This window comes from Prunus avium, chromosome 7, assembly GCF_965620075.1.
Source record: "Prunus avium chromosome 7, drPruAviu1.hap1.1, whole genome shotgun sequence".
NCBI lineage: Eukaryota > Viridiplantae > Streptophyta > Magnoliopsida > Rosales > Rosaceae > Prunus > Prunus avium.
In genome coordinates, this window is record NC_142290.1 from 2769993 (window position 1) to 2790495 (window position 20503).

At 36.8% G+C, this 20503-nt stretch overlaps 1 protein-coding gene across 1 annotated transcript; it reads left to right on the forward strand.

Moving 5' to 3' along the window:
• Positions 1-11709: 11709 nt before the first annotated feature.
• Positions 11710-20325, forward strand: LOC148292819 (uncharacterized). The gene is made up of 2 exons (XM_088244734.1): positions 11710-11848; positions 19976-20325. Exons 1-2 carry the CDS (start codon positions 11755-11757, stop codon positions 20323-20325), a joined length of 444 nt encoding a protein of 147 aa, XP_088100860.1. The 5' UTR covers positions 11710-11754.
• Positions 20326-20503: the final 178 nt, after the last annotated feature.

Sequence of the window (20503 nt, forward strand, 5' to 3'; positions counted from 1 at the left end):
CCCTTGCGCGACCAAACTTTGTGCGACGAAACAAAATTCATCGCGCAAAGTGACTTTGTGCGACAAATACAAATCATCGTCGCTCAAAGTCTTACGCGACTCAATTTTGCGCAACGAAAAACAAATCGTCGCGAAAAGTAACTTTGCGCGACGAATAATAGAATTCGGTGCACAGAGTTTTGCGCGACGAATAGTGATTCTTCTCGCAAAGTATTTACAAAAATAAATAAATAAAAAATTATTTTTAAAAATTTTTGGATGCCTTTGCGCGACGAAATAATAATCTTCGTCTCGCAAAGTCTATACTAAAATAAATAAAATAAAAAAATAATTTTGTTAGAAAAATATATTATTGTAGTTCGGATTGGGTTTTTGTTAGAAAATATATATTTTAAATTGACGATCAAATTGGTTCATTGTATTCATATAGGGTCAAGGAATGTAGCTGTAAAAAATCATCAAAATCGAAATTGAAATAACCGTTAAATCATGATTTTTCGTTTATAACCGTCGAAAAGTTTTGTCCTATTACTTGATCTCTGAATGTTTATTTTTTCCGATTTTTGGCGTATATGATCTCGAAGTATAAACAAACAAGTTTGACGGTTGGATCGTTGAAACTAGTTTCGTAGAATGCGTATGCCATCAAAACAATATATTTACTAACAATTAAGAGTTTATAAACTTTCATTAAATACAATATAAGATTTTGTAGTATCCACTAGTGTAAATATTTTCAATTGAAGATCAAATTGAGTCATTGTATTCATATAGGGTCAAGGAGTGTAGATATAAAAAATCATCAAAATCGGAGTTAAAATAACCGTTTAATCGTGATTTTTGTTTATAACCATCGAAAAGTTTTGTCCCTTTACATGATCTCTGAATGTTTATGTTTTCCGATTTTTGGGGTATACGATCTCGAAGTATAAACAAACAAGTTTGACGGTTGGATCGTTGAAACTGGTTTCATAGAATACATATGCTATTAAAACAATATATTCACTAACAATTAAGAGTTTATTTATACTTTTGTTAAATATACACTAGTGTAAATATTTTAAATTGACGATCGAAGTGGTTCATTGTATTCATATAGGGTCAAGGAGTGTAGCTGTAAAAAATCATCAAAATCAGAGTTGAAATAACCGTTAAATCGTGATTTTTCGTTTCTAACCGTCGAAAAGTTTTGTCCTATTACTTAATCTCTGAATGTTTATTTTTTCCGATTTTTTGGCGTATATGATCTCGAAGTGTAAACAAACAAATTTGACGGTTGGATCGTTGAAACTAGTTTCGTAGAATGCGTATGCCATGAAAACAATATATTCACTAACAAATAAGAGTTTATTTATACTTTTATTAAATATAGCATACGATTTTGTGGTATCTACTAGTGTAAATATTTTAAATTGACGATCGAATGCAGTCATTGTATTCATATTGCATCAAGGAGTGTAGCTGTAAAAAATCATCAAAATCAGGGTTGAAATAACCGTTAAATCATGATTTTTTGTTTATAACCGTCGAAATGTTTTGTCCCATTAATTGATCTCTTAATGTTTATTTTTTCTGAATTTTGGTGTATATGATCTCGAAGTATAAACAAACAAGTTTGACGGTTGGATCGTTGAGTAGCTTTAAATTTATTTATTTTGTACGTATAACACTTAAGAAATTGAATAGTATATGTATTTATTACTAGCTTTAAATATTTTTTAAGACTTTGCGTGACCAATTGGTATTTCATCGCGCAAAGTATACTCTCAAAATTTGGGCGTGTACCAAAAATGGGAATTTTTTAAAATTTTTTTTTTTTGACTTTGCGCGACCAATATATAAATATTCATCGCGCAAAGTATACTCTAAAAATTTGGCGGGCACCAAAAATGGGTTTTTTAAAATAAATAAAAAATTTCGACTTACGCGACCAATATATAATTATTCGTTGCGCAAAGTATACTCTAAAAATTTGGCGGGCACCAAAAATGGGATTTTTAAAATTAAAAAAAAATTTCGACTTTGCGCGACCAATATATAATTATTCGTTGCGCAAAGTATACTCTAAAAATTTGGCGGGCACAAAAAATGGGATTTTTAAAATAAATAAAAAATTTCGACTTTGCGCGACCAATATATAATTATTCATCGCGCAAAGTATATATTCTAAAAATTTGGCGGGCACCAAAAATGGGATTGTTAAAAAAAAAATTTCGACTTTGCGCGACCAATATATAAATATTCGTCGCGAGTATACTCTAAAAATTAGGTGGGCACCAAAAATGGGACGCGGGAATATTTTGGTCGCGCAAAAGTTTGGGCGACCAGAAATTCGTTTCACAAAACTGAAAAAATTTGGCGGGCATTTAAAATTTTTTTTAAACACTTTGCGCGACCAATATATTGTTTCGTCGCGTAAAGTGATACGTTCTTTAAAAGCAAAATAACTCCTCCACCATTTTCTCAATGTCTTCTAAATCCTACCATTTCTCTCTTTCCCACTCCCCAAATCCTACCATTTCTCTCACACTCACTCCTCTCACTTAATCTCTCATCTCTCTCTTCACTATCTCTCTCTCTCTCTCACTCACTCTCTCATCTCTCTTTTCATCATCTCTCACTCTCACTCACTCTCTCATCTCTCTCTCACTATCTTCTCTAATTCTCTCACACTCACTTCTCTATAAATTTTAAATTTTTTTCATTAATAGGTGTTTTTGGAGTTAGTTTTGAGTTTTTGCCAATTATTTGTCATTATTTTATGTTATTGTTTTGTTATTTGACAATATTTGTTTTTTTTTTTTGTAGGGAATTGTTGAGGCTTTGATGGCTAAAGTTGAGGATTTGATATAAGAGGCTTGTAGATTTTATTATTGTACTTTGTTAATTTAAGTGTACATTTTGAATATTATGTATATTGGATAATTTGACCACTATTTTTCTTATGTAATTTTATTTTGAATATGTCAATTTAAATTAAAGTAATTAAGAAAAATAAAATCATACAATTAAATTAAATTTAAAAAAATTAATATAATGAAATTGATATAAGAGAAATAATAATAAAAAATGTCAAAAACCTTGCGCGACAAAATATTTCGTCGCGCAAACTATTAAATTAGTTTATTTTAGTTTAAAATTTTCAAAAAACAAAAATTAAAAAAAATGAATATTTCGTCGCGCAAACCTTTGCGCGACGTTAACATTCGTCACGCAAAAGTACACTTGCGCGACATTAACTTTCGTCGCGCAAAGTAATTAATATTCGTCGCGTAAAGTAATTAATATTCGTCGCACAAAGTTGTTATTGTCCATCGCGCAAAGTTTTCAGGATTCATCGTGCAAAGTTGTTATTTTCGTCGCGCAAAATTGTCATGGTTCGTCGCGCAAGTTGTTATCCTTCGTCGCGCAAAATGGCTTTGTGCGACGAAGAATTTTCGCCGTCGCGCAAACCAGTGGCGAAGCCAGGATTTCATGTGTGTGGGGGCCTCTTAGAAATTATAAAGAATAAAAAATTCGAACTCACAATACATACGAAAAATAGTATATATATCACATATGTTAAGAATTATATTGCTTATTGGTTGCAATCATAATTGTCCTCATTAAAGGGATAGAAAAATACATTCTGAGCAAAAAAAATTGTAAGAGATAGACAAATAGTAGCGATTTAGCAAATATCTTTAAAGCTTTTCCCCCCATTAAACCCAATAGAAAGAAAAAATCAAAATTTCACAAACTAAAAAAAACCTTAGGTCCCTTCATGCATTCATATCATACATGAAAAAATATTTTATGTAAAAATATTGACTAAGTATGAAAAATAGTTTTTCGGAATAATCATTTTCTCAAGATAATTTTTGGCGGCTTTTATTCCTTACACATCAAATAAGAAAACTTGATTTTATGGGATTTTAGTATGAAGTATATATTGACTTAATGAGCCATCATTTTTAGCCTAAATCGTATTTTGCACTAAAACCGATTTTTCATATTTTGATTTGGTAGGAATTTGATTTTCTAGTATTTTTATTTGAATCCAAATAGGGGGTACTTCCTTATTTACATTGTAAACTTAAGTAAATGGAGTAATATAAAAATAAATTAAAGTAAAAGAAGAAAGACATTTACTTAAATGTTGAAAATGGAAATAAGGTAATCTGTATACCTGGAGTGTACCACTATCAGCTAAGCAAATGGGAAATTTGAAGCATCTCATTATGCCTTAATAGGTCCTCCACAACACATGTGGGTACATATCAAAACATAAAGTATTTGAAATAATATACATATACAAATACATAACAGTATATTACTTTTAAAATATTAAAAAATTGAGTGGGGGCCCGTGACCACACTGGTCCCAATGTGGCTCCGCCCCTGGCGCAAACCCATTCTTTACGAGTTTTGCGCGACCAAAAATCATTCGTCGCGCAAAGTGTTTTTTGTAGTAGTGACTGCAAGTTCCAAAGAGAGGAACAATACGATACATACCAGATTCCTCTCCATGGTAATTTCCTATTTTAATTTTTTTTTCTAGATATCCTTGTGTTTATTGTTTATAGTTCCTTTTATTATGGTCCGGACGTGATGCATTGCTTTATAAGGACAATATGCTCGAAAATGCTATGATAAAAGGAACAAAAGTATCTGAATATATAAGCTTGGAAAGTTGGTGATAGTGGAAATTATGGATACGTATATTAATAGCCAAACATGTGTAATTTAATAGTATTTCTATCGGTTGTGTTAAAAGAAGTTCCAAATTCAATTCAGTGATCCCCAATTTATAAATTTTTAAAAAAAATGCGTTTATTGATAAAAAAATATTCTTTTTCCGAGATTCTCATACTTTTTATTTTTTTTTATTTTTATAATTTAAAACCAATGTTCATACTATTTTTCTTTAACAAAGTTCGGTCATCCATTTTAAATTGGGGAATTTAGATGAACAAAACCATCACCTTACGTGCTCAGCTTTGACATACCATCAATGAAAGGTCAATCGAAAGCTAACGTTTCTAAAAAACCCTCAAGTAAAGTAACCTGAGACGACTGACTTCTTCTATTGGTTAGGTTAGTTGAGTCGGATAATGTACCCACCACCCGAGTTCGAATCCCTCAACGTGTAGATTAGAGTAGTTTCATTATCATCTTGTCCAAAAGAAAGAGAAGAAAATACAGTACTATAGCTTGCAATTTACAAATAAAAAAAATCAACTTTTGAATCTAAAGAATAAAGCTTCATTAGAGGAGAATCGAGGAAAGCACAAAATATCATCTAGTGAGTCTATATAAAGTTCACTCTTGTTATATAAAGTTCACTTTTGTGAGGAAAGCACAAAATAAATCTTTCTCTGAAGAAATTGAGTTACTTATAACTAGTTTTGGAAGGTAATGATTTCTTGTTGTATAATTTGCGTCGGTACGTATTAGGTTTCAAGATTGCGTAATTCAATGTATGCTTGAATGACGAGAAAGAGACCATAAAGATTGAAGGCCAACGTCCTGTGGATGGAACCAGATGGAGTCGTTTCCGCCAAGAATTCAAAGTGCCTTGTGATGTTTATGACACCAACGATCTTCATGCAAGGTTTGGTAATGGCGTTCTTTCAATAAGGCTGCCAAAAAAGAAACCTTCAAATGACGCATCTGATTCAGTTGTCAACAAAAGCTTGCTTTTGAGGCTGAAAACTAGTAAAATGGCGATCCTGAGAATTGCAGTAGCTGTTGTTGTGGGCGTGGCTGTTGGAGGTTACGTAACCTTCAAATGCTTGCCATCTAAGCACGCTATTGAGAAGCACTAATCAATTCAAACTCGTATGAGTCTAGTGCCTTTGTCAATATTCATATGCATTTCTAGTTGCATGTACATGCTTTATACAAACGGGTAATTTTATAATATGGCCTTCGTTTATGGTTCTTTTTCTTTGAGGGTTCCATGGCTGTGGGTCCTCTCATAATCTAAAAGTTATGCCAATCAATTTTCATATATATTTTTTTTAATACAAGCTATAGTAACTACAGCAGGGAGCAGTGGCGGAGCCATAAACCTTTTACAGAGGGGTCACCTTATATATTGAAATATATTTTTCTTTCCTGTGACATTTGAATTAATTTTTTACTTGATCCAACATTGCTAAATTTGATTACTATATTCTAGTAATTTACATATCACATTAACTATCTACTCATCAATACTAGCAAAAGATAATAAATGTACTTCGTTAAATATACACACTAAGAAAATTCGAATTATAGTTTATTAATGCAATCAGAGTCAAAATAAGATAAAAAGAGATTAAGAATGGGTAGAGAGAGAAGAAAAGCATAAAAACAAGAAAAGGGCACTTTGAAATTTGATAAAGGATATGTAATTGCATTAAGAAAACCAAGGTCTCAATAACATTGAGAGGGGGCATAGGACACCCCAAGCCTTAGCTCCCTCCATCCCTAAGAAGGAGGGGGGTTTCTCACACACTATTTCAAGGTGTCATGGGAATTTGAACCTGAAAACAATGGTCTATAAGTCAAGGCAATTTTCCACTCCACTAGACCCCTTCAACAATTTTCATATATATATATAATAATTTTTTTTATACAAGTGATTTTTGGGGATTCAACACTTGGACTTGATATTGAGTGCCCAGGAGTCTTCATCATTACACAATCAATTTTCATTTTTGCTGCAAAATTTTCCTACATTAACAATCTATAGAAGCCATATCATTCTCCAAAAAAAAAAACGTCATATCACTATTAGGAATACATATTCATGAAGGGTTTTTAACATAAGTAATCCTTGAATTTATACATGATTTTCAATTTCGTCCACAAATGTGTTTTTTGAGGTTATGAGGTCCTCCAACTCTTTCATTCGTCCATATTGAGTGCTTCGATCACATTCCGTCAATTTGGCTATCAATTTGAGGGTTAAAACAAGCCATCTTGCCTAAAATATTAATAAATAATGAAAAATTAAAGTAAAATATAAATTGAAAAGAAAAATAAACCAAACCGTCCATCTACATTTTCTGTGTAGCAATATGAATAGGGTTGGGTTGGATATGAGGATGAGATTATGAAGATGAGGTTGGGTTGGGAGGTCACCATTGTTAAATTTCAGAGAGACGAAGTCAACATCGGAGTCAAACATTCAAGCCCAACATGTGAACACCACATATTGGGTAAGGGGTAGGGATAAACATTCAAACCCAACATGTGAACACCACATATTGGGTAAGGGTAAAGGCCTAATTCAGGCCCAGTCAATCAACCTAGCTCTGATACGATGTTAAATTTCAGAGAGACAGGTCAGCGACCCACTACTAACAACACTGATATTATCCCCAACTTAACAACCTACAAAGCCTAGCAAGTGTGGGGTTTTATCACAAAAGGCCTCGATGATATTAGTAGTCAAACCATTCATTATATCTTGTATTTTATTTTGTCAAGTTTCCGATGTGTGATTTATATTCTTCAACAACCTCTTCATCAATATAGAAAGGGAACATAAGGAAAAAAAAATTTGTGAACTTCCTAAGTACGTATTATTCGTCAGGGGTCCGACGTGCCCCTACCCTCTTAAAGGCAAGGTTGGCCCCTAGCTTGTAGAAGTTTGTCTTCGGGTTTCTGAGAGCGTTAGTGCATAACCTTCATTTTACTATGCTATGAAAAGGTTACGAAGTCATTTAGCTCGATGACGTTAGGAGAGTAAAGGGGGAACGAAATACCTATGCACCTCATAATTTAAATATGATATATATATATATATATATATATATAGAGAGAGAGAGAGAGAGAGAGAGAGAGCTTCCGTTGAAGGATTATTTGAGGGCACCCTTATAGAACCCACTTTGCCTTGTATTTCACTAATCCAAACCATATATTTTGTAGATATTCATTCAAAGAACATCTCTACAAAAAAATCACTTGAATCCGATATCATTTGATCATTCAATTAAATTATTGAAATTTAAGTGCTTTCTTAAAGCACCGTATTCATTGATTTTGTTGGAGCACTGTATATTGATTTTGTTGGTCTTAATTAGATGCCTTGATGAATTTTTAATTTGTCTGATTTTTTGCAATAATGATCTATGAATGAAGACTTGAAAAATAGATGGTTTGGATTGTTGAAAAAAATTAGTAGAATACCCCAAAGAGTGTCCCTCAAATAAAATAATTTGAGGTATTCCTCAATGGAAATGGACTATATATGTATCTGGGCCTATATTAATACTAATTTTTCTTAGGTGACCAAAACTTAACAACTCAAAATAAAAATTAATGCTAATTCTTTAAAATACTAGGGATTAGACGTTAAAAATTCATTAGTTTTTTTAGATGCCCTAATCTTCTTGTTTTGTTTGCCTTTTGCAGGTGCCTAATGAAGCCTTAAGGCCCGTTTGGGGTTGTTTTTTTTCTCCAAAAATCGACTTCGATTTAAGTTAAGCAGTTTAAGGTATTTCATAGAAATAAAATACCTTGATTATTTTAAAAGTAATGACCTCCTGACAATAGCTTTTAAAAGCAACCTAGAGGTTGCTGTTAAAAGTTACTTTCAAAAGAAGCAGATAAGAGCCTTTAATAAACTTTTTCAGTTCCCATTATACCATTAATTTTTTTTTTTAAATAACATCATCTACTACCGCTACCGTCACCTCCACCACCACCTCCTCCACCACCACCTTCACCACCACCCGCTGCTAGCACCCACCATCTCCACCTCGACCACCACCACCACCTCCACCTCCACCACCACCACCACCCACCATCGCCGCCACCACCACCTCCACCTCACCTCCACAACCATCACCATATGGTTAGCACATAACACTTTTAACATCATGTCCATTTTAGTCATTATCCACAGTTACAACAGTTTTATAAATTTACCAAACGATTTCTTATACTAACAACACCTTTAAAAATATTGTTTACTAAACATGGAATTGCTTTACTTGACAACTAGTCATTTTTAAAGCACATCAAAAGCACCTTTTTTATATATAAAAAAACTGGTGCGATCCCAAACTGAGCCTTATTGACCAAAAAGAAGACGAAAAAGGGCATGTATAACCTTTTGTTTATTTAATGGAGCTAAGGTGTGATCAAAGATATGTATTATGAATTGCATGATTTAACTATAATTTTTTCTTTGTAGATTTGCATTGATCATCCTCTTTGTAGTAAGTTTCGAAAAGCAAACCTAGACTAATCAAAGCTCTACATCATTTACAGAATATTTTTCTTTCTTTCTTATTAAACCTTACTTGTATACAAAGGAGAAGGACTTCATTTTAATTTATGCCCTGGGCCACCCAAAAGTCAGGGCTGACCCTGCTTAAAGGATGTTGTTATGTCTCCTCTTCTCGAGTTGAGCTCAACCTCTGGCGAGTATTATTTAGTCTGGCTTGGAAAACCAACACTCATTAAGCAAGTTCTAGGGGTCTTCCTATGCATTACGGGACCCACCTAAGGATTCCATTTTCTATTGTTGAAGAGCTTGAATACATGCCCCAATCTTTCCTAAGACCACCTTCCACCCATTTTCCATGACAAAAGGTAAGGGGAGGCGAGGGCTGTTACTATTCACATGAATAGTGCCTGCCCTAGCAATTTTTATGATGCATTCCACCCATTGCCATGGCAACCCAAGGGTAACTACTATTCACAATGGATATGAGGAGATGAAAGAACATGGCTAGGTATTTATAGAAAGAAAAAAAATTCTGAATTTTTTGGTATTTTTTCTCTTTTTTTCAATTTTTTTTATATTTAAATTGGCCGCTCACATGACACTAACGTTAACTTACCCAGACAGCAGCCCAAGCTAGTCTTGCCTTTGGACTTGTCCAGTTTCATGGGGGCCACTTCTTGCTATGGCAAATTATTTTTGGTAGGATTTTTTTTGGAGCCTAGACTCCCTCTCGCCATGGCAATAGATGGAAGTGCTCTAATGTCGAGCATAGGTGGCAAACGAAATCAAAATCAAAATTATAATTTAGGAGTCGACTCCTTGAGCACACGGACCCACCTGCTACCCCTCGACACCCCACAATGGCTATTAGACTTCCACACATGACACTAAAAATTTACATTAAAAATAAAAAACAAAAACTGCAAACAGTTTTTAAATAGTTTTTAAGTTCTTTTCTTTTTCAAACTAAATGCAATTACCAGACAAGTTTTTTAGTTTTAGTTCTTTTATAAATGAAAATTGATCAAAGAAAACTAAAAACTAAATTGGTTATTGTACGTAAAGAGAAAATAATAATAATTTAGGCCAGTCCTTCCTATCTCTTGAAATAAATAGGACTTACATGCAACGAGTATAGATAAAATATTCCTTTTTGAATAGGGTAGACTAGAAAGTGGTTTTCCTTCCTATTTCTTTCTTAAATTTTTTAAATATCGTCTGAGTTTTGAGAAAAATCTTAGGTGTAACTTGTTGTATATGCAACCATTTGCCTATTACTCAACTAATCATATGAGAAATTAAGTGAACTGGCCAACTTAATAAAAGAATTTGCAAATGTACCATATATATGACTAACTTCATCAATTTAGTCCAAAAAGTAGTACGTGCTTCGCGCAACACGCTTCAAAAACAGATTTTTTTTTCTTCGTCAAGCACACTTGAAGAAAAGTGTACATTGATATTTTGGACCTCAAAAAAATACCATTAAAAAAGAGCCACAAGCAAATGGCATGTTACGTTTGGCACAAAATTCATTATGGATGAAGGCTATATAGGTGGTACATTGCAATAAAATTTTAGTTGTGGTAGGAATGTGATTCAATTTTGTATTTTAGTCGTAGTTGGGGAACTGAACAGGATCTAGTCCTTCTAGGGGAAATTAATTTGATTTCCCTTAATATTTTAAATAGAACAAATTGAAAATTCCTAAAATTTGAGTTAATTAAACTAGGCTTAAATGCTAAAATAGTCCCTGTGTTTTAGTCCATTGGCCAATTTAGTCCCTGTGTTTTTAATTTGGCCAATTTGGTCCTCTTGTTTAGCATAGTTAGCCAATGTGACTCCGCCATAGAAAATCTGTTAAGTTATGAGGTGTCATGTGCAGGGCCCACTTTTTTACTTAGAATAATTTTTGAATAATTGTTTTTTTAAAATTTAATTAAAATACGAAGAAGAAAAAAAACAAAACTCTCTCGCTTTACCTTTCTCCTTACCCCTGCAACCCTCCCAGAGCCTCTCACCCAGCTCACCCGGCAAGCTACCGCCGCAACAATTGGCATTTAAGCCATTAAACTAATAATAAATCACTTTTGACCAATCAATTGGCTCTTTGTTTAATGATATTTCTCTCCATTAGTTTATTTATTTTATAAAGGTTTGAGGTTTTATTTCCTAAACCAAATTTTTTTGCTAAAATACGCATGTTGCTTGTAAATTCTATTTTAGAGTATAGTATCAATAAATATGTACTCATATTATAAAACGTGGATCGAAAATACTACGTGCTGGATAAGAAAGAGAAGTTAAGAATAATTTCCACTTATGCTGTGTAAACGTGAGCAAAGGAAGGCCCATATATATGCGAAAGAGCTACCTAGCTTTCGAAACAAAGCAAACGAAAGAAAGGAATGATTCTATTACCATTTGGTAAAGTCTATATAGTTTGTTTTGTTGGCAAAGTATAAATGGACCTGTACTTAATTCATAGCTAGAGCACAAGTAATATCTCTCTTCCATAAGAAACTAGCTATTAATGTAGGCATCCTCCCATGGACACCAAATCTAATTATTACGATTATTTCGAACCCTTTTGCAAATGGCAAAGTGGGGAAACCAGCAACACTCTGAGAGTTCATCTCCAAGGTAATATAATTTCCTCATCCCTTTGAAGTTTTGGATGGGCAGAGGTAAATTTTTTGTTTCTTTTTCTTTTCTTAATTGGCTATGTAATTAAGGATCATGATTTCACAAGCCCTAACTTTGCAGAAAAACTTACTTGCAACCAGGATAGCACTGTTGTGCTATCTCCGGCCAATAATACTATGACACTTGGAAAAGTTACTAAATTTAAGAAGTAGGCACTAAAGACTTTGATTTCTTGCAATAGCATAGATTGTAGCTAATTCAGTTGAAACATCAAGATTTTATTAGATTTTATTTCTTTTTGCGGTTTATTGTTTGGCAGAACTGTGTAGAGGTTGGAGTGGGCTCTAGCGAATTTTGAGCTCTACATTTAGATTTTGTGCATTTACCAGCATTTCATAAAATCGTAACTATCCTAATAATCTGACCGTTTAAGGACATGACATGTTACTATGTTAGCAACACAAGTGTTTAAGTTTACTTTTCATTAGATAATTATTTAATTGTACATAAAAGAAAAATCCACTTCCTTCCTTTCCACAAAAAGTGAGAGGGGGGGCTGTTGGTTTCTTCACGAAAGGTGAGGAGGAAGAAGGAGATGCGATGGAGAGAGAGAGAGTGAGAGAGAGAGAGAGATGGTATAGCTGCTTGGGTGGGAAAAAAGATGGTAGATGGTATGTCTACTTGGGTGTGTTGGGGTTGGTGGGGATGGTAAGCTGCATTTCAGTTTTTTTTTTTTTTGGTTGAAGATTATGTGACTTTTTAATCTTATTTTTTAGTTTTAAATTGAATTTTCCAATATTTGAAGTTATTAGATTTTTTAATTAATTTTCTCAAAGTTTGATGATGTGTCTTGTTGTTAGTGGTTAGAATGGTCAAGATTTTGCAAAATGGGGGTAAATATTTAAACTCTAAATGTAAAGGTTCGGAATCCGGCTCTAGCCCATAGCAAGATTTGGTAAAATACTGATTTGGCGCAAATTTGATAAGGTACCCCTACTCTCACATATATTAGCCCACCCTTCTTAAATTTTATAAGCTACGTAACTCATATACTCCCACAAAGCTGCAGCCATTGATTGTATTTTATTCCACAAAGCCAAGAATGAACTTGTTTGGTTTCTAATTTCTCTAGACCAATTGAAGAATCTATTATAATACAGAAGAAAGAAAAACAAATTTTGCCCAGCCCTATCTAAATTCCTGGTTCACCCTCCTGTATCCCGAATTATTATTGTTGAGGCCCAAAAAATCCAAGGCTAGGCCCAAATATAATCTCGGCCTGATGCTATACCTTATCGAAAAGAAACCCGATTTGGGCACGCGAAAGTTCGTCATATGCGCTTGCACACATGCCATGCCAAGCAAATAATCACCACGCCACGCTACAAGCTTAAGTGGGCCCAAGCCACGCGAATGCCTGGGGCTTGCTGAGCGGGTTGTGGTATGGATGGTCACGAGTATTCACGAGGCTCATTGATGGTCCAAGGAGTGGAAGTTTTGGGCTACTTGGGAGCACCAAAACTCAAGCCCATTCCTTGAGCCCAAACATATGGGTAAGCATGAGAGAAAAACCTAGTAGCCCATCACCTTAAGAAAACCTAGCAGCCCATCACCTTAAGAAAACCTAATGGCCTACAAACACTTGGAAAAGTCCCACATCAGCCAAAATATCCAGCACCTTGATCAAATAGGCTATTTTCCAGCAGCTTGAGCAAACTCACAGGCCGCTGGAAATAAAATACCAATAGCCCAGCCCAGCATCGTGGAAAATATCTTTGTTAAAACCAGATCAAAACCAAACCATCAAAACCGAGCAAAACCATGTGCTGATGGAAGTAAATCACCTTTTGACCAGCACCCTTACCCATTCTTTCCTCTTTAAGCTTTGGTGAGAAAACAAGAAGGAAAAGTGAATGGCTCCTCACCCACATGGAGAAGTCCAGCTGTGTGAAGGTCTTGGAACTCCAAAAAGTTTCATGCCTACATGCTCAGGCTAGGAAGGTTTCACCAAATAAGATGGAATGGAAGAAAGTGAAGGAAAATGGGAGAGAGTTTCTTGATAAAATTGAGTGTTCCAACGCCTATAAAAGGAGGCACTTTCTACCCAGCAAAACAACTCAGCTTGGTTGCTGCAAGCCTCCCAGCAACCATGAGAATCGATCGAAGGCAAGCATCCCCTTTGGAATCCTTCAATTTCATGCTTTGTTATTCCATCTTCTTCCTCTCTCTCTCTCTCTCTCTCTCTCTCTCATAACACACATCCAGAGAGCAAGCTTCCCTCTCATCTTCAAAACCTAGCAATTTCGTGCACTATTCATCCTTCTTCCCCATTTTCCCTCTTGGCAGAACTGTTCCAAAGCTTGACAAGCTTTCGTCAAGCTGCTGGAAAATTACTCAAGTCACCCATTGTCCTTCGCTCATCTCTCTCTCTCCTCAACAAATCCTCCCAAAAACTCTCTCTTCCCCTTACTGCGAGCCTATGTTTCTCATAGGAAACCCAAGCCTTCTCTCTCTCATGCTAAACTCACGAATGCTCAGCTCCCATGCCACAAGCTTCTCATGCCAAGCCTAAATATTTATCTGCAAGCAATTGTCTTTTTGTTGGTGAAGATAACCAGGGTGTTTCCTAAGGCTCTGCCACCTTTTTGAAGCACACTTGGGGTTTGATTCTCGAACTCAGACACTAGGGGCGATTCCAGCCATTTGCTCTTTACAGCAGCGCAGGCCCATTCGTCAAGCTGCTGGAACGAAAAAGCCCCTACATAAATTGGCGACTCTGCTGGGGATTAGGCCGCTATCTTCACCAAAACCTCCAAAGTCAAAGACCAGAAGCAATAAACCAGAGAAAATAAAGAGATAAGAACATTCTCTCTTTCCTTTTCTTTTTTCCTTTTGTTGGCTATCTACTTTGCAGAACAAGCATAATAAGGGTTACTGACATGTGCCTTTTGCTTGTCTCTTAGATTTCCATTCTCAAGCAAAACCAGATCCTGTACGAGGGCTGGGGGCTTATGCAAGTCCATCATTCATGCCATTGAGCAAACTGCACGTGCAAACTCCAAAATACTTGGGGGCTTCAAAAAAAATTGAGTCAAGCATAAGCACTTCAAAGTTTCTCATGCTAAACCAAGCTATACCTCAATTCCAAGAGCTGTGTGAAAATTATTCACATCCTCATAGCAAGTCCAAGCTATATCACTCCAAGCCAAGTTACATTCTTCCAGCTCCTACTCTACAAGCAGAGAATTTCTAGCACTTGCCTTATTTCTAATCTTCTTAGCCCCTGCCCTATTTCAAACATCATGCTAGTGCTCCTTAACCCCCAAAACTCAATTTATCCTTGGAACAATTCAACAAACTCATTACATATGTGAAAGAAAACTCAAAGAAGCCTCAACAACTAGCTTGTTCTCTGCCTTATCCAAAGTCTCCCTGGTCAAGCAGTTCAAATTCTCCAGAAGCCTTCATATCGCAAGCCAAGGTGCAAGCAACCAAAACTCACCTTCATGCTGCCAAATTCTTAGCAAATTAGTAAGAAGATGACACTTCTCATGCTTTGAAGCGTCTCAATCAAGCCTGAAAAAGAAACAAGAAAATACGTTAGCCAAAATCAGGCGCCGTACTTGTAACTAAAAAAAAAGGGGGAGGCGCTGGAAAACTTAGCTATCAAGCATTTGACACATTCACAGGGTGTAATACCAATCCATATGCCAAGCAACTACATTTCATTAAGGTATTTCAAGCAATTCACGCAGCTCAAGCAAATTGAAGAACTCATGCTCATGCGACAATGCCATTCAACATCATGCTCTCACAACAATATTGCTCAAGATCATGCTCTAGCAATGCCCAGATCAGCACTCGATGCCAAGAGAAAGGACATGCTAAATTCTCAAACGAAAGCAACATGCCAAGCGAAACTTATACACAAGCTTTCCAACTATTCTAGCTGGAACATTCCACCTTTGGAAAATCACTAGAAATCAAGCTTACAACCAACAAATCCCAAACTTTCCAGATTAGAACTAGACATATCAAGCTTCACTTTCCCAAAATTTCGTTGCATTTAGAGCTAGGGAAGCATGTCAAACAGATTCCCAAAATATGCCATGCAGCAGAAACTGCACAATTCCAGCAATTTAGTCCTTTGAAATTGCACCAAAAATTCATTTTTCCTTCAAATGGCACAAGACCAGTTCCAACACAACCATTGAGAAGTCTATTTTCATGTGTCAAAACCTCCAACTTAGATCCCAAGAGAAACATTTCGAAAGTTCAAAGAACAGCCCACAAGCTCTGTGAGACATTTTCACAATCACTAGGCATGCATTACCCAAGTGAGCTTGTATGAGTCTTATTTATCACCAAGCTAGAATCCTAAATCGAAAGCTCAACCTCAGAATTTGATTTATAGTTCACAAATGTTGGGAAATACAGAGGAACTCAAGCATTCAAGCATAGAAAACAAGCATGCAACAAAGGCATCAACATCAACTCATTGACATGCTTCAGAAAAATGGAGGCAGAGAGCACTAGAATGGGTGGATGATCCTCAATTTTTGATATGTTATAAACAACATAATTTCGAGCAAATTTTGTGAAGGAAGCGCAATCATCCAAGCATTATAAGTTAAAGACATATGCAGAAGCAGAATCTGCAGAAACTCACCAGCCATGGATGAATGCAGAAGTTGCAGACCAGTTTTGAGGTATCAGCAAAATTCAAAAAATTATACAAATTTTACAGGCTATAGTACTCGAGTAGATGAACAACTTTTATCAAGGAAGTTTTCTGATCCGAGCTTCAAAAATCTGACTTCTGTACCGATGAACAATACCCACGGGTTTGGGTCTTGGAGAAGAGGAAGAAGAAAGAAGAGTGAGAGAAAATCAGAAAATAGAGCATGCCACGCCAAATGAAAGGAAAAGAGAGCAGCCACTTGCAAATAGAAAGATTCAAAAGGAAGGGACAACACAATTTTGCCCACGTGAAGGCCAAGCCAGTCAAGGAGATAACGCGCCCAGCTCTCTTATGCTCTCTCAAGCCCGTATCTCTTCTTCAACCCACCATGAATCAATACAAGCATTTGTGAATCAATTCACACAAACCATGCAACTCAAGCATCTCACTTGGTACAAACATTTCAAGCAAACCAAACCAAGTATCACAATATCAAGCTTTTCAAGCAATACAGTCATCATAAAAATGACAATGTTAGAACTTGGCAGTTCTAGCTACTGGAAGCACAGAGAAGAAGCCATGCTATCACCATATCATGCCAAATTGTCACCATCACAACAAGGGGATATCCTAAGTTCACCACGCCATGCAATGACCTAAACAAATACTCAGAAGGCCACGCTGCAATAGTTTTTGCAACTCATGCCAATCAAATCTTTTTCTGATGATTATGGTGCACTTGGGGGCTAAGGAAGGAATTCATTGCAATCAGCACCACCAGCAATTCCAAAACCCCAATAACCAAGATTCAAGCCAAGCAAAACATGGAAGATAATGATGCGTTGTACGAGATGCTCCTGGAAAATAACACAAGCTCTATATTCATGCTGCCGGAAGAGCGAACCCCCATGCCAAATCAAGTTATATCTTGATTCAACTCAACCATTAGATTATCCACGTCCTCATTGCAAATCCAAGCTAATCATGCCAAGCCAAGTCACGTTCTTCCAGCACCTACTCCATAAGCAGAGAATTTCCAGCACCTATTCCATGCCAAACAAAACATTTTCCAGCACCTGCCCTATTTCAAACATCCTTCCAGCACATGCCAATGCCAAGCATCCAAGCATACAAGCCCAAGCCAAGCGTACATGCCAATGCTAAGCATCCAAGCATACAAGCCCAAGCCAAGCGTACATGCCAATACCAAGCATCCAAGCATACAAGCCCAAGCCAAGCGTACATGCCAATACCAAGCATCCAAGCATACAAGCCCGAGCCAAGCGTACATGCCAATGCCAAGCATCCAAGCATACAAGCCCGAGCCAAGCATACATGCCAATGCCAAGCATCCAAGCACACAATCATGCAAAATCAAGCCTCTCTAGTCACTCAAGCAAATAAGTCATGCAAGCTAAGCTAATCCACCAAGCATTTTCTTCTCTGTCATGCCACAAAATGGGCAAACTCTTGGTAACTCTAGTAAGTGACCTCCAAAATTACAGTGTCTAGGAAATTTCTTCAAGGCAACACCCTCGGTGTTTAAGAAGGATTGGGTTTTAAGCGGGACCATTGCGACCCCTCCAACCTTCCCGGAAAAGACCTGGCTGTAATTTCAGAGACCCTTAACTGGTCATCCTTGAGTCGCTCCTAAACCCATGCCATGCCACTACTGCGATTTATTTTGGGCTGGAATTTGATTATTTGGACCATTGCAACACACATTCATGGCCCCAATAATCAAGGGGGCTAATGTTGAGGCCCAAAAAATCCAAGGCTAGGCCCAAATATAATCTCGGCCTGATGCTATACCTTATCGAAAAGAAACCCGATTTGGGCACGCGAAAGTTCGTCATATGCGCTTGCACACATGCCATGCCAAGCAAATAAGCAACATGCCACGCTACAAGCTTAAGTGGGCCCAAGCCACGCGAATGCCCGAGGCTTGCTGAGCGGGTTGTGGTATGGATGGTCACGAGTATTCACGAGGCTCATTGATGGTCCAAGGAGTGGAAGTTTTGGGCTACTTGGGAGCACCAAAACTCAAGCCCATTCCTTGAGCCCAAACATATGGGTAAGCATGAGAGAAAAACCTAGTAGCCCATCACCTTAAGAAAACCTAGCAGCCCATCACCTTAAGAAAACCTAATGGCCTACAAACACTTGGAAAAGTCCCACATCAGCCAAAATATCCAGCACCTTGATCAAATAGGCTATTTTCCAGCAGCTTGAGCAAACTCACAGGCCGCTGGAAATAAAATACCAATAGCCCAGCCCAGCATCGTGGAAAATATCTTTGTTAAAACCAGATCAAAACCAAACCATCAAAACCGAGCAAAACCATGTGCTGATGGAAGTAAATCACCTTTTGACCAGCACCCTTACCCATTCTTTCCTCTTTAAGCTTTGGTGAGAAAACAAGAAGGAAAAGTGAATGGCTCCTCACCCACATGGAGAAGTCCAGCTGTGTGAAGGTCTTGGAACTCCAAAAAGTTTCATGCCTACATGCTCAGGCTAGGAAGGTTTCACCAAATAAGATGGAATGGAAGAAAGTGAAGGAAAATGGGAGAGAGTTTCTTGATAAAATTGAGTGTTCCAACGCCTATAAAAGGAGGCACTTTCTACCCAGCAAAACAACTCAGCTTGGTTGCTGCAAGCCTCCCAGCAACCATGAGAATCGATCGAAGGCAAGCATCCCCTTTGGAATCCTTCAATTTCATGCTTTGTTCTTCCATCTTCTTCCTCTCTCTCTCTCTCTCTCTCTCTCTCTCTCTCATAACACACATCCAGAGAGCAAGCTTCCCTCTCATCTTCAAAACCTAGCAATTTCGTGCACTATTCATCCTTCTTCCCCATTTTCCCTCTTGGCAGAACTGTTCCAAAGCTTGACAAAGCTTTCATCAAGCTGCTGGAAAATTACTCAAGTCACCCATTGTCCTTCGCTCATCTCTCTCTCTCCTCAACAAATCCTCCCAAAAACTCTCTCTTCCCCTTACTGCGAGCCTATGTTTCTCATAGGAAACCCAAGCCTTCTCTCTCTCATGCTAAACTCACGAATGCTCAGCTCCCATGCCACAAGCTTCTCATGCCAAGCCTAAATATTTATCTGCAAGCAATTGTCTTTTTGTTGGTGAAGATAACCAGGGTGTTTCCTAAGGCTCTGCCACCTTTTCGAAGCACACTTGGGGTTTGATTCTCGAACTCAGACACAAGGGGCGATTCCAGCCATTTGCTCTTTACAGCAGCGCAGGCCCATTCGTCAAGCTGTTGGAACAAAAAAGCCCCTACAATTATTATATAAGTATATATAGCGTGATTTAAAACCAAAATCTTTCTCAGTCAGTGGGGAGGTTGGGGGTTAAAAAGAGTTCGGATTGATTTTTTCCTTATTCCTTGGGCGGCTTTTTATTAAGTAGATTTCAGTTTCCCTCGAACTTTTGCAGGCTTCCAACGGGACCAAATAAACGTGAAGGTCAAGTTTGGCAAAATATTGATCGAAGGAGAACGTGAATATGTTTTGGAAGGAACCTCAGCAACAAGATGGAAGCGCTTCAGCAAAGAAATACCAGTTGAAGGAAGAGAGTACAAGCTGTGCAATATGAAAACAAAATTTGAAGCAGGTGTTCTTTCTATAATTCTGCCTAAGAAAGTTCATAAAGCAGATCAACTTGGCCTGAATAAATTAGTCTCAACGTTGAATGTTACGAGGACTACTGTGGAAGTCATGCTAGCAGTTTCCATGGGGTTGGCTGTTGGGGCATATGGAACATACAAATTAATATTCCCAAATTAATATTTCTTTTTGGTGTTGATTTTGTATTTTTTATAATTGATTTGGGTTGTAGATGTAGAGTATGTATAAGCTGATCAAAATTACTCATCAATATTGACGCTGAAAAGTTCATCCAATATGCCTCGAATAAGAGACAAAATTGAAGACCGCCCATGGTCGGCTTACAATATTCACTATG